This window comes from Nomascus leucogenys, chromosome 10 (genome assembly GCF_006542625.1).
Source record: "Nomascus leucogenys isolate Asia chromosome 10, Asia_NLE_v1, whole genome shotgun sequence".
NCBI lineage: Eukaryota > Metazoa > Chordata > Mammalia > Primates > Hylobatidae > Nomascus > Nomascus leucogenys.
The window spans coordinates 33,728,197-33,752,540 of NC_044390.1; the positions used below are offsets into that span (position 1 = coordinate 33,728,197).

The 24,344-nt window shown below is 38.7% G+C and overlaps 1 protein-coding gene across 3 annotated transcripts in view; it reads right to left on the reverse strand.

Annotated features, from left to right (window-relative positions):
- LGR5 (leucine rich repeat containing G protein-coupled receptor 5) overlaps positions 1–24,344 on the reverse strand; it is a 151,158-nt gene that overhangs the window by 36,507 nt on the left and 90,307 nt on the right. For all 3 annotated transcript variants that reach the window (XM_003259544.3, XM_003259545.3, XM_003259546.3), the window contains exon 4: positions 14,440–14,511. In XM_003259544.3, coding sequence (XP_003259592.2) covers positions 14,440–14,511 — 72 coding nt within the window. The remainder of the gene's footprint in view (positions 1–14,439; positions 14,512–24,344) is intronic.

Here is a 24,344-nt window from a genome sequence, read left to right on the forward strand (position 1 = left end):
TTCTACACTCTGCTTCTATGTCTGATTTACTCTCAACAGAAGACCCCAAGGGTAAACAGGAGTATAGAATTAACTATCCAGTCACTCATACAGGTGATTCTTCCACAACAAGGTTAAGACTGTGGACAAAGCAGCTGTGGACAGGGCAGAAGCTGTGTCCATTCAGTAAGTAAACAAAATAAACAAAGAGTTCATATTATGTCAATCTGGTCTTTTCAGGCAGCTGAACATTCTCTGTTCATATGCTTGAAAAATGCAATATTTTAGCAGTCGGGTATAAGATAAACATCACTACCTGGTACAAGAAGACATACACATATAAAATATGGTTCCGTAATAGACTTATTGTCAGTAGCAAGAAAAATAACTACATTATATAGTTCTGCTTTTAAGTATTTCTTTGTTATTTCCGTTTTGTGCAAGTCACAGAGGGTGTGTGTGTGTGTGTGTGTGTGTGTGTAGGCACCTTAGAATCCATAAATTAGTGCAGAGATTTGGAATGGGAAGTACCAGGTTCCAGCCAATTCTAGAAGCTGTATGACCTTGGCCAAATCAACAGACTTCAGCTTTCACATCCGTAAAACGGGGATAACTCCTCTCTATCTTATAAGATTGTTTATGATTAAGGAAATAACACAACAGGACTTTGTAAAGATAAAGTACCTTAATGATTTTAAATATTATTACATTAAGCTGGTTAACACTTTGTATTTTTGTCTTTTGACCATTGAAACCATTCAGAAAAATAAAGATAAATTCAAATTTTGCTTAAGCAAAAGTAGCTAAAATGAGTGCTGGATTGTCAGTGAATTTCAGTTCTGAGAAATGCAGGCTATTTCTTTCAACTCTCATAATAGAAATAATTTAGAGGTGCCTGCAATTAGACTTATAGAAGTCACCCTTATTTTTCAGCCTTTACTATTATTGCTACACGTGTGTATCTATATCTACACACACACACACACACACACACACACAATGCAACAAGGCAAATAGTTTTGTTCCTGATACATCATTGATTATAATATCAGCATTCTGAAGGTCAAAGAAGTGGTGGCATTTTCAGAGAAAGTTTTTAGCAATGATCTTGGCATCTTGGCCATTTAAGCATCCACTGAAATTGTGACAGAGGCAGCCCCAAACCTGTCTGCAGTTATGCGCAGCAAAGTAAAACACTTTCAATAATGAGTGGCCTTGCCTTCATTCAGATAAAAGCTCTTAATTATGATCTTGAAATGCCATCTGGAAAGTGATCACTATATCGGAAATGGCACCCATTTTATGCTCCTTTTGGGGGGGTCTGTTACATATAGTTTATAGTATATAATATATATAATTTATAGGTAAAACAAAAATTTTCCCTACATCTTATGCCATCTACAGCCACCTACATAATCGGCATGTGGTAAACTGGAAAGTGCACTGAATTAGGAGACTTGAGACACTGATTTAAGTCAAGGCACTGTCATTTAATTCCAAGATTTGAGAGCATATTGATATTTCTCTCTGTGGGTCAATGTTCACATGTATAAGGCAGAATCACTTGTCATAGAATTGCTTTGGGAATTAAATGAGAAAATATGAATGTGTTTTGTAAACAGTAAGCATTCTACTGTTTAATGACAGGCTTTATTATTTGAGGAAAACCTTCAAATTTAGGAAGTGGTATCATTTTTTTCCCTTTAAAAGTTTATTTTATTCTTCCTGAAGTTTCTTAACCCTTTATCATTTCACATCTCTCTATGGGAGATTGCCATTTTCTTGCCACATGGGCTGGTGTTTCTCTATTTACCATATATTCTTTAATCTATGTTCAGCAGCTATACTGCATGTTTTAATTAGTATTATAGCAAGGTTTCCATCACAGAGAAAAGAGGATGCACACCTTCTGTGTTAGGCCAGCAATAGAATAGTTGGTGTCCAAACGGCTAAAATGGCTGAGGAAAAATACTACAACACCTGCTGCAAGAACAGAGTTTTTATTAAGTATGAGTCTTTGCAATGTTACTTAGAGGGCTACAACTGATGAGGAAGGGTCATGGCATGACTTTTGGGTGTGTATTGAAATCACTCCTTCTCTGGAGGGAGCGCTTGAGGTTGAAGACTCCACAATTACTGAAGAGGCTCTGCTGCTCAAGCTGCTTGGCCAAGGGGACTGTCTCTTACGGTCCCAGTGGTTGCCTCTCCCACCACTGGATCTGGTCAAAACCGTCAAGTTCACCCTGAGGGGACTCAATAACTTTGCGTATCCAAAGTAAGTGGAGTCTGGATGACATCACTCCCAGGTTTCTGGGCTACCTGCCTATAAGAAATGACTCATCCTCTCTCAGCAGTCTTCAAGGTTTGCATGAAAGTGTTTCTCTGAAATGGGGGTGTTGTAGGCTTTCTGACCGGAGGCCCTCATAATACATGTGCTGTAGAAAGGTCACTCTAATAGCAGTGTGTTGGAGGGCCTAGTGGGAAAGTACATGACCAAGGCAGTTGCAGTCATCAGGGTGAGAAAGATGAGTGCCTGAAGGAAGTGTGAAAATGGTGAGGAAGGGCCTCCTATGAGAGATGTTAAATATGTGGGCCTGGCAGAACTTGGTGACTCCCCAGATGTGGCCAGAGAGGAAGGTGAGGAAGCTATGGTGATTCAGCATTCTGGCCTGGGCAACTGGATGGATGGAGGTCATGCAAGAATGGAGATGGATGTTACCCAGTATTAGGTAAAATAAAAATAAAACATAACTCCATGTTCACTGTGAATGCGGTTCTGTGATATCAGTGTGTTCTATGTGGCAAAGAGCTAGAAGGTAACAGGCAAACAGTTAATATATATATTTTTTTTGAGACCAATTCTCACTCTGTCTCCCAGGCTGGAGTGCAGTGGCCCAAACTTGGCTCACTGTAACCTCCACCTCCTGGGTTCAAGCAATTCTCCTGCCTCAGCCTCTTGAGTAGCTGGTATTACAGGTGCATGCCACCACACCCAGCTATTTTTTTTGTATTTTTAGTAGAGACAGGGTTTCTCCATGTTTGCCAGGCTGGTCTTGAACTCCTGACCTCAGGTTATCTGCCTGCCTCAGCCTCCCAAAGTGCTAGGCCTCAAACAATTAATCTTTTATGTTCAGGCAACCCCACCTGCCCCCGCCACCAAATAAAATAAGCTCATTTTCTTTGTGTTTAAAGTTTTCTTCCTAATATTTCTATGTAAAAAGGGTTAATTACGCAAATTTTCTCTTTTACAAGAAACATTTTGCCAATCTGCTCCATACTCCCTGAAAAAATTTTCCACTTATAAATGGTGTTACTGTAAAGATTAGAGAATGTATGAGATCATTACTGCTATTGTTGTTCCAGAAAATGGCCCTTTATACATACCTCATACATGACACCTTGTCAATGTATCACACAAATTTATATCTTTGTTTAAGAATGTCTTTGATGAGCCATTAACTATAAGAAGTAAAGTGTTAGTCAAAAGATAAGCCATTGATCTTGGTTAATTCCATATCTGAGATGACTGTAATAATGTCAATTATTAACATGGATGACTTGGAGGAAAAAAAAAAGCCAAAAGTGTGAAGAATTTTGCAGCTGCATAATACAGTTTATAGGGATTCTTGTGATAAACAGAGTTATGAAGCAATGCATTTTAATGACTGATATTGCTATTTTATATTTGGATGAGCATTTTATTTATTTATTTTTTGAGACAGGGTCTCACTCTGCCACTCATGCTGGAGTGCAGTGGCCCGATCTCAGCTCACTGCAACCTCTGCTCCTGGGTTCAAGTGATTCTTCCACCTCAGCCTCGCCAGCAGAGCAGCTGGGACCACAGGTGTACATCACCATGCCCAGCTAATTTTTTGTATTTTTTGGTAGAGAAAGGGTTTCACCATGTTGGCCATATTGGTCTCAAACTCCTGATCTCAAGTGATCCTCCCGCCTTGGCCTCCGAAAGTGTTAGGACTACAGGTGTGAGCCACTGTGCCCGGCTGGATGAGCATTATAAAAAGATTTATTTTTATTTTTATTTTTTTACTTTTGTAGAGATGGGGTCTTGCCATGTTGCCTAGGCTGGTCTTGAACTCCTGGGCTCAAGCAATCCTCCTGCCTCGGCTTCCCAAAGTGCTGGGTTTACAGGTGTGAGCCCCGGCTCCTGGCCTGGATGAGCGTCTTAAAAAAATAAGTTTTAAAGAAGTGACCAACCCTCTTAAACAGTACATTGTACATTTTGTCAGACCACTTTGGACAAGTCATGACAGTCAAAAAAACCACAGCAATTTAGTTCATTTATAAATTTTAAGAAATAAAAGCATTCTTGATTACTATTTTACTTTTTCAATAAAGTGAAAATTGTGTAGTTCTGTATCTGCATATATTACAGTTTAACAAAGTACATACATTTTTTGTTGTGATAAAATTTTACTGCATTGAAATTTTATTGCCCTGGAATCAGTGGATCATTGGAGCTAAATTTGTCACGGAACTATTATAATACTATCGGGCTATTATTTAATCTATATGTACTCTTACAGCTTGAATCCATATTGATTTATATTAATTCTTTGCAATAACACCAGGGTCACTTTTGTTGTGGTGGTGGTTTTTTTTAAATATTTATGGAGACCATGATGTGTGATTCCAAATTAATATCCAGGGAGATATTAAGCCTATCTAGGAAGATATTAAATAACATGATCGCTCATATGGGAAATTTGTGCTTTTGTCTTTCTAATCACCATCTTACTTACTGGTAAAGTTAATGTGGCCAGTAGGAAGAAAAATTATTGCTTTAGACTTACCTCTGAAATGGTTAACAAAAAAAAAAAAAAAAAAAAAGAAGAAGAAGAAGAAGAAGAAAAAAAAAGACAAAGAAAAAAAAAAAAAGAATTTCCCCCTTCCCCCTCTCCAGGTTGGGGAGAGATAGGAAAAGTCTACAGGTTCATTGAAGTGCAATAATTTAGAGACTAATCAGCTGTCTTGACTAGCAGCCAGATGAAGTGACTAAGGGAACCAAACCTCTGTCTTTCTGGTGTCTTTGAGGAGTGCAAGACTCCAATAAGGAATATATTTTAAAGTCAAATTACATTAGAAGTTGCTTGGTGAGCTCAGAGATCACCACTGCTGTGAACACTGTAGCAAGGAGATGATCTACAGCCAATGTAATATGAGCAATAACTTCTTCGGTTTTATTTTTCTTCATAGAAAACGAAGACCCTTTTTCTATTAGGGGCACTATTAGTCTTCCAGTTATCACCAGGGTTTAAAATCTAGGCGTCATTTTTGAATCTTCCATTGCCTTCCAGCCAATCATTCACTAAGTTCTTTCCATTTATCTTCATCTCCGAGACTTTCCATTTCCACTGTCTAGTTAATTCTCTTATCTCTTCACACCTGTATTACTGCAACAGCCGCTGAGCTGGTCCTTTTGCCTTTGATCTCTTATCTCTTCAATTAATCCTGTAGGCTGCTGCCAGATTAATCTCCCTGAAGTTACACTCTAAACAATTTTCCTGTTAGGAATCTACAGTTCTTCCACATTATCATTCCTTTTAAACCCTAACTCTCCGTTCTGATATTCAAAGCTCTCTACTTACCTTATCTGGCCAAACTTTTATCTCATTTCTCTGTCCCAGTCAAGTCTCTTTTCTGGCTCTTTCCCACAGTACTTCTGGGCCTTTTGTTCATGAGCATCCCCTACCCACTGCCTATCTGAATCTCATTAACCTTCCAAGACTTAATAACATGGTTCTTTCCTGTGTCTTACTCTTGGAATGGGGAATCCTCAGTTGAGACAATGGGAAAACTAATTCTGACAGATAGATCAACTCTAAAATCTCTGCAGGAACTACTGGGTCCAACTCCTAGCCCAGGAAAGGCACGTGGGAAAGCCAGGGTACAGAGGTAAGAGTTTGGAGCCAGGGAGATGAATGAATACAGATTACAATTAAACTAGGGCAGATGAACTGATCTTGAGTGGCTGTCTAGCCTATGGCCCTATCACCCTGAGGGTGCCCGATCTCATCTGAATAGCTGTCTAGATCAACACTTAAGAATTTGAGGTTTCAGTTCAGTCTGATAAGTATGTCCTAGTGCTTTCTTTGTCCTAGCTACTCTACCTGGTGCTGAAGATCTAGCAGTAAACCAGGGAGGCATGGTCCCAGCCATTATGGAGCATGTTTTCTAAAGAGTAGTCAGACAAATCAATCATTATAATGAAGTGTTAGGTGAAGAGAAATGCAAGGTTGGGGGACCTAAACTAGATTTTACTTTTTTTTTTTCTTTCAGTCCAGATCTGGATTTCAAACTATGTGACATCTCTACTTAGTTGTTCCTCCTCAAACACAAGTGCTTAAGACCAAACTCATTATCCTGGAACCACACACTCCCCAAATATGTATAGCCGTCTCCCGGTGTGTCTTGCCCAGTGACTGGCTTCAGTAAGCACATGGCTGTATAAACCAGAAACTTAGAAATTATTCTCCACACCTCTTTCTGCTTCATTCTTCATAGCCAATTCATTACCAAACACTGGTAATTTCATCTCCTAGATATTTCTCGAATCCATCTCCCTTTCTTCATCTCCACCGTCCCTACCCTGATGAAGTTCTCCTTTCTCTCCTAGACTATTGCAATGACACAGATCTGAGTACCCCCACTTGCCAGCCTTAAAACCCTCCAACAGATTCCCATTGCTTTTACAATAAAGACTGAAATCCTTGACATGTCCCAAATATCTTTCAAGGGGTCTGGCCTCCACCTGCCTCACTAGATGTGCTCTTCTTGCATGTCTCTCCACCTCACTCCTCCTGCTTTAGCTGCACCGACCTTCTGTTTCTTGATATACCAGGTTTCCCCACCACTATAAGGAGTTGCACACATAGTTCCCTCTGTCTGGAATGTTCTTCTTTCTTGTCTTTGTCTAATCAACCCTTACTTTTGCATTAGCGGCAGGATGCCTTTCACTTTCTTACCTACGGTTTCCTCATCAGAAAAGTGGAGACAGTTTCTACCTCACAGGTAGTGAGGGACCAGACAACTAAATGCACAGAGAAACATTCGAAAAGGCTGACTGGCTCACGCTTTGATACTGTTGCCTTCCCTTCTTTCATTTATTTCTTTCTGTTTTGCAGCATTCCAACTTCCCTTTCTTTTTATAAACATTCACAATTATATGTCTACAGGTATAATATGTGTTTCTGTCAAGCCTTTCCTTCTTTTCATCAGTGCCCATTTTCTGCAGAGGATTCTCTGAGGGAGGTAAGATAATGTGGGGGTGAAATGGGCAGATTCTGGAATCTGGTGGCAAACCAGGGTTCTTATCCCAGACTCACCTCTAGCCTGACTCCGTTACAAATCATGTGACCTTGGGAAGATCAGCTGACCTTTCTGCACTTTTGCTTTCTCAGTACTCAGGAAGGAATAATCTCAGCACCTACTTCATGAGGTTTCTGTGAGGACAAAGCATGATGATACAAGTAAAACTGTTTAATAAATATGGGAGGCTGCTGCTTTGATAACCATGGAAGTGCATTCAATTCCACATTCTGATTTTGTCTTTGCAATATTCCCATTCTCTGCTGCTTTCCTTATGTGTCTTTTCACAACTGATCACAGACCCTGTTTATCCTGAAAAGGCAGAAAGACTGTGCCTCACTTATATGGTTGTCATCTCTGCAGCCAAGAGTTCAATCTACTTTCCAAAGTTAACCTTCATTTTACATCACCAGCTTTATTTATTTATTTTATTATTATTATTATTATACTTTAAGTTTTAGGGTACATGTGCACAATGTGCAGGTTTGTTACATATGTATCCATGTGCCATGTTGGTGTGCTGCACCCATTAACTCGTCATTTAGCATTAGGTATATCTCCTGATGCTGTCCCTCCCCTGCTCCCCCCACCCCACAACAGTCCCCGGAGTGTGATGTTCCCCTTCCTGTGTCCATGAGTTCTCATTGTTCAATTCCCACCTATGAGTGAGAACATGCGGTGTTTGGTTTTTTTGTCCTTGCGATAGTTTACTGAGAATGATGTTTTCCAGTTTCATCCATGTCCCTACAAAGGACATGAACTCATCATTTTTTATGGCTGCATAGTATTCCATGGTGTATATGTGCCACATTTTCTTAATCCAGTCTATCGTTGTTGGACATTTGGGTTGGTTCCAAGTCTTTGCTATTGTGAATAGTGCCGCAATAAACATACGTGTGCATGCATCACAAGCTTTAAAAAAATTTATTTTACTTCTCATTCCATAATACCCATGTTCTCTTTATTTCCCTGATATGACTGCCATGCATGCAATTTATCACAGGACTGGCAGGTAACCTGATATAAGAATCTTTCATGCATGGCTGTTGCATACAGTATTCACTTTTCCCTCCTTATATGATTCTGCGGACAATGCTCCAATTTTAGCTTTCTCTTCTTGTAAACATTATGTAGAAGGAGCTTTTCCTGTTAAAATAATTCTCCCCAATGTTTAAATTGGAGAAGAGTCAGGGCAAAACTTTTCCTCCTCATAAGAATTCACTGGGTGCTGATCTGCTTATGGTTCCGTGAAGTGAACGCTTCACTGTACAATATACAAATGCTTTGGCCTCTAGAACTTCTAAGTTCACCTCCATCCCAATACGTACCTAATATCCTGGCACTTTTGTGAAGAAAGCAAAACAAACTAAAGTCACGGTTCATTTTTATTGTGTAGGCTTGTGATTTCTGTTTCTGGAGACTATTTTAGTGGAAGGAATGTCACCAATACTAAAACCACTGTTTTTTTTAACCCCTTTGATCCTTTAATCTTATTCTTTTGGCTACCTCATCTTCTTTCTTTTGGTCTGCTTACACTTCCTTGTCTTCTGTTACTTCTTTCCCATTCTATATCCCATGTCTGAAGCCCAATAGCCTCCTGGATATTAATGGGAGAAAACTGCTCCTGGTTCTAGGCTTGTCTTACCTCCTGCTCAGCACTGTGAGCCCCATCTCTTCCTCCTCACCCATTCTTCTCACTTATTTTCTCTCTCTTTTTTGACTACTGTAAGGAAAAGACTACCATGCAGAGTCTGATGAAGTTATTGACATTTTATAGAGTCCAGGGGCGGGTTCTATAGCCCTGAAGATATCATAATAAGATGTATGGGCAGCTGGTGTGCCAGGCAGGAATGGGTTTTAAAATCTAGTCATATTCTGCAGATAAATAGTAGTTAATGGGAGAATATAGACAATAATAAAGATATGTTTAATTCTTCTTTCATCTCCTATTCACCAACCTATTACCTTTACGATTATGCACATTCCACAGTTAGCTTCACTTGTGCACACTTGGAACAAAAACCAACAGGCATTAAATAGTACTCTGGTTATCTGGACAAACAAGGATATGCAACTCTCTTTGGTCATCTTGAACTTCACTAGTGACAGTGAGTTGCTTAAAATTCATTAATGACAATCACAAATGAAGCAATTTTTTTTATAGATTGATTTCCTAACTATTAATATAAAAGTGTGAGGGTACGGGAGGGTTAAGTTTTGAGTTTCCATCAAATCACTGTAATCTGATTCTAGTCCTCAAATGTCTATACTGCCAAAAGTTTTTTGGTAAAATACAGCTTACTGTGAATTCTGATTACATTTCCTATTCCCTTCCAAAAAACAGAAAGGAAATTAGGTTATATTTGATTACATTACAAAAAATCTAATTGGTGTCCGGGCAGTCATTGCCATGTCAGAAGCCAAATGTACATACTGTACAGGGGCAGGCTCTGGGCTTCTGGGCTCTGGCTTGTGGGCCTGCACTCTTATTCCTTAGCCCAGCAATTTGTTAGCATCAGAAGAGTTAAAAGAACACAAATGGCCTGGGCACTGTGGCTCACTCCTGTAATCCCAGCACTTTGGGAGGCCAAGGCAGGCAGATTACTTGAGCTCAGGCATTCGAGACCAGCCTGGCTAACATAGTGAAACCCTGTCTCTACAAAAATACAAAAAATTAGCCAGCCATGGTGGCAGGTGCCTGTAATTCCAGCTACTTAGGAGGCTGAGGCAGAAGAATCGCTTGAACCTGGGCGGTGGAGGTTGCAGTGAGCTGAGATCACACCACTGTACTCCAGCCTGGGCAACAGAGTGAGACTCCATCTCAAAAAACAAAACAAAACAAAAAACCACAAGTGTACCTATGTGTTTCCATTATGAACAAAACATCTTTTGTATATGTGGAATAAGTGGAAAATTAACATTCCTTGAAACATGAGCACAATTTGTTTCTTCCTCACAGCAATGTTACCAATTTCAATGTATCAAATTTCCTAAACTTTATTCAAAGAAGCCAAGTGTATATGGGTGGAGCAAAGAATGCAAATGATCTAAGTCAGTCGTTTTCAACCATTTTTGATCTGTAGACCACTTTGTTAGTGTTATAGAACAATTTTAATTTCTCAAATGCATTTTGCCTACGAATCACCTAGGATTTTGTTAAAATGAAGATTTTTTTAAGTAAGACAGAGCTGAGTCCAAGTGTTCTGCATTTCTTAGGTGGTGCTGATGCTGCTGGCCCACAGAACAAATCTGAATAGCAGGGTGATAGAGCATGTGGCCTCTTAAATTTATCTCCCTGGGTTATCAGTGGAATGCATAGGCATGCAAGCTGTTTTCAATTAAACACAAACGAGACATTGCCTGACTTTTATATTTTAAGTGTATTATTAGCTCATAGTAGAATGCAAAGTATGGATTTTGTCATTATTTCAGGTATTTCTTTTCTTTTTTTTCCAGAGACAGGGTCTTGCTCTATTGCCTGGGCTGGAGTGCAGTGGCAGGATCATAGCTCACTGAAGCCTCAAACTCCTGGGCTCAAATGATCCTCCCATCTCAGCCTCCAGCATAAGTGGGACTACAGTCATGCACATGATGCCCAGCCAATTTTATTTATTTACTTAATTATTTTTAGAGACAGCATCTCACTACATGACTCAAGCTTGTAATTTCCAGTTTTAAAAGAGTTCAGGAGAATTCTTTGCAGATCATCTGAGGAATGCTCCAGGTCAGGTCAATAGTTTTCCTAATTTTCACTTAGGAAATACTTAACTGTGCAATTAAGCCAGTTAGAAAACACTAGTGCATGCATGAGTCCTATCCTCAGAGAGTGCAGTGGCATGATCAGGGCTCACTGTACCCTCGAATTCTCCTTGAGTTCAAGTGATCCTCCCACCTCAGCCTCACGTGTAGCTGGGATTATAGGCGCAGGCCACCATGCCCAGCTAACTTTTTATTTTTTTGTAGAGAGACAGGGGTCTCACTATGTTGTCCAGGCTGGTCTCAAACTCCTGGGTTCAAGTGATCCTCCCACCTCAGCCTCCCAAAATGCTGAGATTACAAGCATGAGCCACCATACCTGGCCAGAGATTCTGATTTTAATTGTTCTAGGCTGCAGCCTAGGCTTTGAGTCTTTCCAGAAGAATCTTATTTGTAGCCAGTGTTGAGAAGGCCCGCTGTAGAAGTTATTCAGCTGGTGCAAAAGTAAATGTGGTTTTTGCCATTACTCTTTATACAAGGCCAGGCATGTATAAAGACAATGAGCTCACAGCCCCTATCAAGTGTAGAGTGCTTCTTAAGGAGTGAATGTATAATCCAAGAAAAATAATAACGTGGAGAAAAATGAAGTGAATTCAAGAGAGTGAAAAGGAAAAAAAAGGGAAGCCATGTAGAAAAAAAGGCTAAGTGAAGATCTAAGGGTTGACTCCAGTCCAAGAAGAGATGGCAATGGAGTGGAGACTTCCCAGGCATTGGCAGTGTGGATGAGGCAGAGTCCTACTCTCATCATTACTTTATTGATGTGGAAGCACAGAGGCTAACATATGGCCTGGAGAATGAATGGAGAATGGATAAGGAATGCATGTTTGTAGTGATCAGTAAACTCAAACTAATGTTTTTATTTTTAGACGTGCTTAAAGGAAGAAGGAGAAGTACCATTAAATACTTTAAAACCAGGACAACAATAGAACTTTAAAGGGGCACAAGGTGCCCTGAACCTCCAAACTGGCCTGGTGTATGTATGCGTAGGGCACTCCTTTTGTTAGTACAGCATGGTATCTGCAGGGTTGGTGGTTCAGCCTGTTTATCATGCTCTTTTCTTTTTTCTTTTCTTTTCTTTTCTTTTTTTGTTTCCTTGCTCTGGGTCATGCTCTGTAGCTCAGGCTGGAGTGCAGTGGCATGATATAGCTCACTGTAACCTGTAACCTCAAACTCCTGGGCCCAAGTGATCCTCCTGTTTCAGCCTCCCGACTAGCTGGGACTGCAGGCACATGTCACCACACCTAGCTAAGTTTTTTAATTTTTATTTTGTAGAGATGGCGGAGGGGCGTCTCACTATGTTGCCCAAGCTGGTCTCAAACTCCTGGCCTCAAGTGATCCTCCCACTTTAACCTCCCAAAATATCATGTTTTTTTTTTTTTTTTTGGACAAATCTTAAGTCTTGTATCAAAGCTGCACAAAAAATATCAGTGAGAAAAAGTGGGACACTGGCACACATTGCCAACATTCAACACTCACACTGGTCTGTCTGTGCTCCGGACAAAGGGGCCCCTGAGAAACATTGCATAACCCAGCTGATACAATCCAGTGTGAACTGGGGGTCGAGTATCTATCTAGATCCGTTAGTTTGGATGTGGTCAGTGTCAAACCAGAAAGTTAACCCTTGACCTTTTCACAGGGAACACATATTTATAAAGTTTCAAAATGTTATTCTTTTTGCAAAACCAGAAACCAAATGTAGAGACACCTGGTGAACAGTGAATATCTAGACTGTAAGAAACTAAATCTGAACACCTTTATCAGAGAGGCACCACCAGTTCCAGTGAACAAAAGATTCATGGTTTTCTCTTTCTCAAAGAGTTCACTTCTGTTTGTGTTCTGTTTGTGATCTTCTTTCAGCTGATAGTGGCTTTTGGTTACAAACTCTTATCCTTCTATCTACTGCCTGCCTTGCAGCTGTTTAAAGTTCCTATTGGCTACCGCCATTATCACCATTTCAATTTTGCCACACAGATACCCCAACTTGAGACTGTTTTGCTTCTCCAGCTGTTTCTTCTTTCCTTCAGGTAAAGGCTTGTGCAACAAAGGAGAAGTGATACTGTCATGACATTAAGGAGCTCCAGAAAATACAACAGACCTATCCCATACCACAAAGGGGCCCTTGTGGGCTTGTTTATCTATAGGCTGGTGAAAACGTAGGAAGTCACTTTGTTTGACTGGAGTAAAAGGCTTAAAATGATCTCAAGCACAGATTTTCTTTCATTAAAAAAAAAAAGATCAAAGGACGAAAGTATCATCTTCAAATCTCACAGTCCTCCTTCTATGTTACCTCAGTAAAACGCATTAAGCAAACTATATGTAATTATTAACCGAAGGATTCTTTACAACAATTTTCAGCTGGAGTCCACAATATTTATCAATATTTATTTGCCCTTCTGATGCATTTATCTTCCTCATCATGAACTACAACCCAGTATTTTGTTTGGCACATGTGACACCTCCAGTGTAAGTAAAATTACAGCATATATCACACATGTGTGATATATTGAAAATCATGCAATATATTGTAAACACTTATACATTCTAATGGGAGGAAGATTTACTGACTAAATAGTAGTGGTATAGACTTGCCAAGTAATCACTACAATCAACTGCTTACAATACAAGTTCCAAAACATTTAGCTGGGAGAATGTTCTTTTGTGAGTAATTTTATTTATTCAGAAGTTTTAAATCAGTGTGTGTAGGGGTGTAGGAAACTCCTGATGGAAAAGTTGTGGATTCAGAGTAGGGAACACCAACACCTCTGTGAGTCCATATGTCTGTGTGTGGTGTGTGAATCTAAGGTATGCTTGTACCTGTGGGATTGTTTATGGCCATGTCTGCACATCTGTGTTCTGTGATGGGGAAGCTTCAGGATATACCAGTAGATCTTAGGCTCCTGACTTGAGGATCCCTAATGTATTATATAGGCAGTACTAAAAAAGTAAGCCTTTATTTGACTCCAAAAAACTTGATTATGAGGCAACTCAAATAATCTAAAAACAGAATAAATCAAAGATGTCAAAATGTCTAGATTACAGCATCTATTTTTTTTAGGTAAAAGGAAAGCATTATTTCTTATTCGAATTCAGAAGCAAGAATATTACAAGGGAATGTAGGACAGGATCTTGGAAGTAGCACTTTGGACTGGAGGTGTTGCAATTAAATGTCCACCCTAAAACCCCAAACTCCAACACTGGTTCCTCCCATACATATTGCTCAACGAAGCTATGAAGAGTTGTTACTCTAATGGGCTTTCATTCACCATACATTTAGGTATGACTCCCAACCAAGGAACATACTAAAGTGGTCAACTGAACATTTCAAAGCTTCTTCCCAAATTGATCTTAAATGTATTTTGCAATGTCTACTATACTTACAGGGATTGAAGGCTTCGCAAATTCTGCAGAGCTTCTGTGGGTACCTGTCTTAGCTGATTATTCTGCAGCATACTGTATGTTAAAAGAAATAAAGAAAAATGTTAAATAAAATGAACAATAACAGGCCATAACAAGGCCAGGCACTGTTCCAGGTGTCAGAAAAACAACAGAGCATCAGACAATGTCTTGTCTTTTGGGGAGCTTAAATTCCTGTGAAGAGTGAAGATAATTAAAGATGAACAAATGAATATATTAATATAACATGAGACAAGTGATAAGTACTATGAATAAAAAACAAAACTATGAATTTGGGATAGATGGTATCAGGGGGTGAGATTTTTATTTTTAAGGTGGTCAGGGAAGGTCTCTCTGAAAGGTGATATTTAACTGGAGACCAGAAGGAAGACAGGGAGAAAATCTTTGTGAACATTTGGGAAAAGTTACCAAGGAAAAAAGAAGAGTAAGTACAAGGGCTGGAGGCTGGAGGGAGCGTGCTTGACTTGTTAAAGGAGCAGCAAAGGACCAACTGTGTCTGAGGAATGAGTGAGGACTCGAGGTTGGGAGAGAGAAAGCCTGAGACCATCTCATGGAGGGCTTTGCCGGCCACCATAAGGCTTTATTTTATGTGTGATGAGAAACCACTGTTGAAGGGCATACGTAGGAAAATGACATGCTTTTATATATGTTTTTAAAGGATCATTCTGCTACTTGTATAAGTTACACCAAATGGAAATGAGGATAATGGTAGGAGGCTAAAATTGTCTCCCTTCTCTGCATGGCTGTATTTTGATATAAGCTAAATTCTTTTTGTGAAGTATTTGTGTTTTTGCACTTGCACTTGAAAATCTTGAACAGTTTTTCAGAATATGGGGACTACAGAATGGAAACGGCTGGAAGCTATGAAATAAAAATATATCATTGCTAATGAGGAAATAGCATGGAAACAAATTCCCATGAGATTCCTTATATTTTGCTACCTTATTCATAAATGTTTATAACACAAGAATTCTGCAGCACATTTTTTTTCTCCCAGTATTTTGTAGTCCATATAAGCCTGAGGCAGAAGACTATTTTAGGAAAGCAGAAATTTTAAAGAAATATTTCTACTTATTAAGTTGCAAACTTGTATTGGTATTTCAGAAACAATCTGCCTGGTTCTTTCATCTCTGCAAAGGAAGTTTCTTTCTGTTCACTACCTGACTAGCTGGAATTCCACCCAGGTGTGTCTAACTCCAAAGCTTGGTGTGTTTTCCAGTGCACCAGGCAGCATTCTCTTGAGGCATATGTGCTGACTGTGTAAATTCTCAGATTGCATGTGAACGGTATGGTTAAGAATATGGATTCTCAAATCTGACCACCTCTTCTCTGCCACTAGAGATTGGAAAATCACCGAATCTCTCCATGCCTCAGGGATCAGTAATAACACCTACCTTGCAGGGCTCATTGTGACGATTCAATGAATGAAGGTTCATAGAACAATGCTTGCTACATGATAAGCATTCAGTAAAAATTGGCCCTTTTAATGTACATTAATAGGCCCTTTCTCGAAACTAATAATTTTTGTACTGGATTTGACAATTTAATGAGCCAGAGAAAAAAACTCTATGCCAGTGGTTGTCAAACTTTAGGGTTCATCAGAAGCCACTGGAAGGTTTGTTAAAACAGAATGCTGGGCCCCACCCCAAAGTTCCTGGTTTAGTAGGTCTGAGGAAGGGCCAGGAAATTCACACTTGTAACAAGCTCTCAGGTGATGCCAATACTGCTGAGCAGGGCACCACACACTGAGAACTACCCCATGCTGTGCTAAATATTTATGTATTTAGTTATTTAATTATTTATTTTTTTGAGATGGAGTCTCACTCTGTCGCCAGGCTGGAGTGCAGTGGCGCAATCTCGACTCACTGCAACCTCCGCCTCCTGGGTTCAAGAGATTCTTTTGCCTCAGCCTCCTGAGTAGCTGGGACTACAGGCATGCATCACCGTGCCCGGCTAATTTTTGCATTTTTAGTAGAGATCGGGTTTCACCATGTTGGCCAGCTGGTCTCAAACTCCTGACCTCAAGTGATCCTCCCACCTCGACCTCCCAAAGTTCTGGGATTCTGTAATCCCAGGTGTGAGCCACCACACCCAGCCTATGTATTTATTTATTTAGAAACGAAGGGTAGGAGAGTCTTGCTTTGTTTCCCAGGACTGGACTCGAACTCCTGAGCTCAAGGGATCCTCCCGCCTCAGCCTTTAGAGTAGCCTGGTCTACAGGTGTGAGTTACTACACCTAGCTATCTAAATATTTCTAATAGGATATTTTCACTTGGGGAAGTGAGAGTGATTGCATGTACCTGTAGTCCTACCTACTCTGGACAAAATGAGACCCTGTCTCAAAAAAAAAAAAAAAAATCTTCATTTGAACTTGAGGAAGAGCTGCGTTGGGTTTGGAGACAAGATCTAAGCTTTTAGTCTTGGCGAGGAAACTCATTTAACCTCCTGACCCTTGGTCTTTTATCTGTATAATGGGAATAATATCATCTGGTTGAAAAGGTGTTGGAGGATTAAAATATGAAAGTATTTATAGTACTTTTATGTATATAAGTACGTGCTCATATACAAATAAGACTTGAAAAATATTTGGAGATCATAAAAATTATGCCTTTAATACCATGCCTGAGACTGTTTTCTAAGGAACGTAATTACGTCATTTGTATTACAATAGCTCTACTCAACTAATTTCATTATGTTAAACTTGGATTCAATTAAAATTTCATATATCAAGAGTCTCAATTGTATTGGTTCCTTAGGAATAAAGTTGAGTTTTAGGAAGATCCCTACACTTCACTTACCAGTTAGGGAATTAGGAGAATTGAAACTTGAATTCTATGTTTTGCATAATTTACCTGAATATTAAAAGTTTGGATTTCTGTGTTATTTTATTGTTATTTTACATTTTCCCAAGCAGTTTCAATCCATCATCCAATTTTAAGTTCACAAAAATGTTTTCTAAGTATTACTTTACTTTTATGTTACATTTAAATAAGATAAAGATAATAGAATTAATTGATGTCTAAACTTTTTATTAATAAATAATATATTACTGGTACAAAGTATATATTGCATTGTCCTTTGCTTTACTAACCAAACAGTGAAACTCTTAAAATATGATTTCCCTAAAATATCTGAAAAATTGAGCTGCAAGATAAAAGAGTTTCAGATAGCTTTTCGTCATTGAATAGTTGCGAACTTTCTCTGCTGTTTTATATATCTTTCTTCAGATAATGGAACTTAAATGAACTTTAGTGATGATAACTTTTTTTTTGGAGGGGGGACAGGGTCTCACTCTGTTGCCCACATGGGAGTGCAGTGGTACGACCTCAGCTCACTGCAACCTCCGCCTCCTGGGTTCAAGCGATTCTCCCGCCTCAGCCTCCCGAATAGCTGCGATTAGAGGCATGCGCCACTACCGCCGGCTAATTTTTATATTTTTAGCAGCGACGGGGTTTCACCATGTTGGCCAGGCTTGTCTTGAACTCCTGACCTCAAATGATCTACCCACCTCGGCCTTCCAAAGTGCTGGGATTACAGGAGTGAGCCACCGCAGCTGACCAATGATAACTTTTAAAGCTACCCCCAAGCTACCTCCTAATGATTTAAATTTTCAACTACGTCTACCAGTAAAACACCAAGAATATAACTTAAAAAAAAAAAACAATTTAAGCCCTGATCACTCCCTAAATAAGGAACTTTTGTTTAATTACTTTCAAATGACAAAACAAGAGCAAGTTATCTTTATCATATTATTATAAGTCTCCAGTGGGTTAATTAGAAAATTCTGTTTTTGTTTAAGATATTCCAATGGGAGGGAAAACAATTATAAGGTTTATAGTGCTAGGGGGCGCAATTAAAACAAAACATTTACACATGGCTGCTGATTTCTTTTGAAAATACTCCTTACTGAATACATGCAATATAAAGATACTGAATATAGGTGTAGGCACTTAAAACTTCATTTTTATCATTCACATATGATTAGGAAAAGAAAATGGAACACTTTCTCTAGAGACAAAAGATGACTTCTATATTTTCTTAATTTCTTTGCCCTAGGAGCTTTAAAATAATCACTATTTCATACAGCATCCCCCATGCTACTCTATACAATTTTTTGGTCCCTCCCCAACTTTTTTTTTTTTTTTTTTTTTGCCAACAGGACTAAGTAAGAACAGGTACAGTGAAGGAGAGGGAGATTAAATAACCTGCTAAGTGGGAACTTGGTTACAATTGATGGCTCAATTCTTATGTATTCCTTTGGCCTATTTGTCCTCTGTGTAGATATCAAGTAGCCATCAAGGCTCTATTCTGGGTCTACATGAGAATGGGGGAATTCTGGCTAATTGTGACTTTTCTACGGTTAGTTTTACCCATCACCTCCATGTGGCTTTGGTTTTGGTGTTAGGTTGCAGAAGGATGAGCCATTCTTTGACGGAATGGCTTATACTAGAAAATGAACCTTTGTTGAGGACAGCCTGGTTCAGAATTCCATGGACTGGGTATTTTGCCATACAGAACCAATTACTTATTTTTTTTTTATTAGGGCCAATATTTACAGGAAAAATAACTTTAAATATTTGTGATGTTTTAGCATTCACAGTAAGTGTAAAACAGACCTAGCCAAGGATGGCTGCTGCTGTCTTCATTCTCCATCTTAATAGACTGGATCAAGATTATTTTTCTCTTCTTTGTCCATATGCCCTCTTTACCATCCTTATTCAGGTCAGGGCCCCAGACAAATATTACTCTCACATTATCTTTCTCACCATATCACAATACCATCAGTTATTTCTTTTCTGCAACCACTTTTGGACTTTATAAAACAGTTAAGAGAGTTTTCATGAGAGTAGGGGACAGGTCTATCTTGTTCAGCATTTTACCTCTAGCACTGTGGTTCTCAACCATATTGGATTCAGTGTTCCCTTTAATAACAAATATTTTGTAATGCCACTTCTATTATACTTAAGTAAAATTCATAGAATTATAGCCTATTTACACACATTATTTCAAAGAAAAAATCAATATAGTTTATTGTTGTGCCCTAAATGTATTATAAAGAAGAAATATAAGAAAATTAATTTACAGTAAGATGATGTAAGTGTCACTATATACATGATGCTCATATGCAACTACCTCAGGAAACATTTTTATGAATGAATCAGATGTTTGCTTCTACTCTTTTTTTTTTTTTTGAGACAAAGTCTCACTCTATTGCCCAGGCTGGAGTGCAGTAGCACCATCTTGGCTCACTGCAGCCTCTGCCTCCAGGGTTCAAGAGATTCTTGTGCCTCAGCCTCCCAAGTAGCTGGGATTACAGGGGTGCACCATGACACCTAGCTAATTTTTGTATTTTTAGTAGAGATGATGTTTCAGTATGTTGGCCAGGATGGTCTTAAACTCCTGACCTCAGGTGATCTGTCCATCTCAGCCTTCCAAAGTGCTGGGATTAGAGGCGTGAGCCACCACACCCAGCCGTTTGCCTCTATTTTTAAAGAATAAGGTTGGGTGTGAGAAAAATCATGTAATCAAAAGCCATTCTGTATGAGAATGGGAACATGAGAGTAGAGGTCTAGATGGATACTAGAATAAAAACTAGTTGAGACACTGATATGGTTTGGCTTTGTATCCCCACCCAAATTTCATGTCAAATTGTAATCCTCACAGGTCGGGGGAGGGACCTGGCAGGAGGTGACTGAATCACGGGGGCGGTTTCTGCCATGCTGTTCTCATGATAGTGAGTGAGTTTTCACAAGATCTGATGGTTTAAGAGTGTGCGGCAGATCCCCCCTTGCTCTCTCCCTCCTGATGCCATGTAGGATACGCCTTGCTGCTTCTGCCATGATTGTAAGTTTCCTGAGGCCTCCCAAGCCATGCAGAACTGTGAGCCAATTAAAGCTCGTTTCTTTATAAATTACCCAGTCTCAGGTACTTCTTTATAGCAATGTGAAAATGGACTAATACAGATATGTGATAACAGATCATACTTGTTATATATTATAAGGGAAAGAAGGAAATAAAAATAACCTTTATTAAAATAAATATAACATGCCAATCAAATTACAAATGTCATAGTGGAGAAAATCAGGAAGTGTGACACTCACAATTGAGCATGAATATTCTCCCAAATGAGTGTTCCTTACAGATGAATAGTGTCAAAATAATTCTCTATGTGTTAGGGCAAGATAGTGTGGAAATATCACAGAGAATATTTATCCTGTCTCAAAATTCCATAACACTCTGAAGCAAGCATTAATTCCCTAGTACTTTAAAAGGCCCTGGAGATCCCTCCATAGGCAACAGAAAATTGAGGCTGAATTGCAAAAAGAAATAGTCACAAAACTGCCTTCTCAGAAGTTGGATGGTAGACTTTGCTAGGTAGTAAAAGAGTAAGATTAAAAAAGCAACAAGCTGGCCACCCTCAGATAAATAAATCATTATATAATTATCACAACATAAATTTCATAGGATTGTGCTCTAAAAACTTTAAAAGGCAATAATACAAAATATTTATAAAGCAAACTTTGTTGATGAAATTCAATGAGATCCTGTGTTTCTTGTTACTCTGGTAATTTAATGATAGTTATTTTAAAAAGGTTGCACATTTCCATGGCTATATATTTTTAATTTGTTTTGTGGCTTTTGAGGTAATTCTTCTACTGCATTAACACTATTTTATTTTATTTATGTATTTTTTGAGACAGGTCTTGCTTGTTGCCCAGGCTACAGTATAGTGGTGCAATCTTGGCTCACTGTAGCCCCAACCTCCTGGGCTCATGAAATCTTCCCACCTCAGCCTCCTGAGTAACTGGGACCACAGGCATTCGCCACCATGCCAGGCTAATTTTTGTATTTTTTGTAAAGATGGGGTTTTGCCATGCTGCCCAGGCTGGTCTTGAACTCCTGAGCTCAAGTAATTCCGTCACTTCTGCCTCCCAAAGTGCTGGGATTATACAGGCGTGAGCCACCGTGCCCAGCTACTAACACGATTTTAAACTAAATGTGTGGCTAGAAATCTTAAAATATCAGGAATAGACAGGATGTATAAACTAAGTTACTTATTTATCTTGAGAGAAACTGTTTATTCCATTTAATTTTTCCTATGCAAATTATTAAGCATATGCAGAACTTCTTATAAAATGTTTCAATACAATTACACGTTAAAGTACTGATTGGTATGGAGGGACAGTAAGAAGCCAGAATAAGGGAGAATTCTTTATGCTGGGCTGTGCAGTACATTGCAGGACAGCTTACTACACGCCAATCATCTGGACAACCAAAGATGCTCCCACAAATTTCCAAAACGCTCTGTAACAGGCAGAACCAACATTGCTGAGAAAAATTTTTCTAATGCTGTTATGGTTTGAATGTTTTTGTCCTCTCCAAAAATTCATGTTGAAACTTAATCCCCAACGCAACAGTGTTGGGAGGTGGGGACCTTTGGGAGGTGTTGGGTAGAGCCTTTGGGAGATGTTTTAATTAAATTAGCAGAAAAATAAGAAATGGTGATCTCAATGAATTTCCTCAAAAGTTTGCTTTATATTTTGTATTATTGCCTTAAAAATGTTTGGAGTACAATCACATGAAATAGATTAATTCCATCATAAAAAGCCTTGTTGGAAGAATTTTATTCCCTTTTTTCCTTTCCACCTTCTGCCATAGGAAGACACAGAATTCCTACCCTCCAGAGGATTTGACCCTCAAGATGCCATCTTGGAAGCAGAAAGCAGCCCTCACCAGATGTCAGCACCTTGATCTTGGACTTCCCAGCCTCCAGAACTATGAGAAATAAACTTCCCTTCTTTATAAATTACCCAGTTTGTGGTATTCTGTTATCATAGCACAAACAACCTAAGACAAAAACCAAAATACTTTAAAAATATTTGACAATTTGAGTCCATTCATTGAATATTAGTCTTTAGGTCAGCAAAGTAAAGAGAAGAGTGAACACAATTTCTGGCAGGATCTTGTTCCTCTTGAACTCTCCTCACACTGACAGGGACCCAGCTATAGTGCAAAGTCTGAATGTGGCCTTCCCTCACTTACGTACATCTTTTCCTTGACTCCTCATCATGCCTCGGACATAATAATGTCCACCCATATGACTTAACATATGGGATCCCTGCAACTGGGACTCCTTCTGTCTTTACAAGCTCTTCTCCAACTGCTCCGTAGCTTCTCCTGAATGCTCAAGTACTAACCTTCTTGGAGCTACCTGTTCATCCCAGGTCTTTTCTGACTCTGTGTTGCTGTATGTATTGTCCCCTCAGTCGGCCATCTTATTTGGGTGGCTAATTCCTAGTTGTGCTTCAAGATTCAGCTCCTGGGTCATCTCTGGGAAAGCCTCTCTCCTAGGAAGCCAAATCTGAGCCACCAGATGGGACGACATCAACTCCCCAACCTCTGTAGTTTCACAGTACCCTGCACAGATATCTAGATACACTTTCCACAAAAATCAGAAGTGATCTCTGTTTTTCTGTCTTCGTCCCACTATCTTGGTCCCACAGTCTGTCACTAGATTATAAACTCTTCAAGGGCATGAACAATACTTATCGATCTTTATATTTCTAGTAATAATTTGTTTAATGCTAATTTGAGTATCATACGCAGTAGGCTTTGCTGAACCCTTGACAGTACAGGAGACAGGAAACATTGGTTAGTAGGAGTGGATAAAAGAGAGGGTCTAAACACCATTTTTTTTTCTGATGGAAAGGATACATTTTAATAGCTAGCTTGAGAAATAATCTATGCTTTTCATTTTTGAATCATATTAATCCACTCCATTCTGGAGTGTTCAGGTAAAATGCACCTTAAGAAGCAGCAAAGTGCGTGCAGGAGCATTCTGGGTAAAAAGCCTGTTTGTAGGTAAAAGTACATATCAGATACAAAGGCACAACTTTTTTGTTTAATACACAATAGATATTCCATTAACAAAAATATAGCATTGGGTCAATATCATGCAAAAATGAAGAAAAAGTTGAAAAGTCTAGAACTCCCTTATTCTCTCTAGATCATCAGCCAGAATCATTAATTCAACAAATATTTATTGAATGTCTACTATAAGTAAGGAAGTGTTCTAGGAGCTGGGGATATACCAGTGACCAAGAGAGATGACATCTCTAATTTCATAGATCTTTAGTGCATTGTGGGAAACAAACATTCTCTAGTAATGCGCTAGTGAATACAATTAGAAATATATAATGGTGTAACTATTAATATAAAATATAAAAATATGATAGAAAAATTAGTATAAGACTTGTATAATTCATATTTAAGAATTCAAGGATTTAAAATTATAATTATATGTAATTATAATAACTAGCTTATATATAATTCATATATATCCATATTAAATGTATTCATTTTACACATTTATAATTAAAGTATAATTTGATGTCTGGAGATACACACACACTAGCTTATATATCCAATATACACTTTGTTAAGTGAATTAAAATACTTGATTCTAGTAAAATTTATTTAACAAGTATCCCAAATACTTAGTGGTACATAGCTCAACATGGGAAAAAAAAATCACTTTAGTTGTCTTATCTAAACTTGACTCTCACGACACATTTTGAATGGTTCCAAATTTTTTGGGGGGGTTTGTGAAACTATATGCATCGGAGCTGGTGCTACAACTCAGAATTTTACCACATAAGGAATTACTATTAGGGTTTGGCAACATGACAACTTAACAACATTTCTTCTTAGTAGCAAAAAAAAAAAAAAAAAAAAGAAAGAAAGAAAAGAAAAAAATTCAAAGAGAGGAAGGGAAACCAAACCCAATCTCCTAAGGTGATCAAATAACGGTTCTGCTGTTGAATTTCACTTTTAACAAAACATTAAATTGAATTAAACTGTTTGTTTAA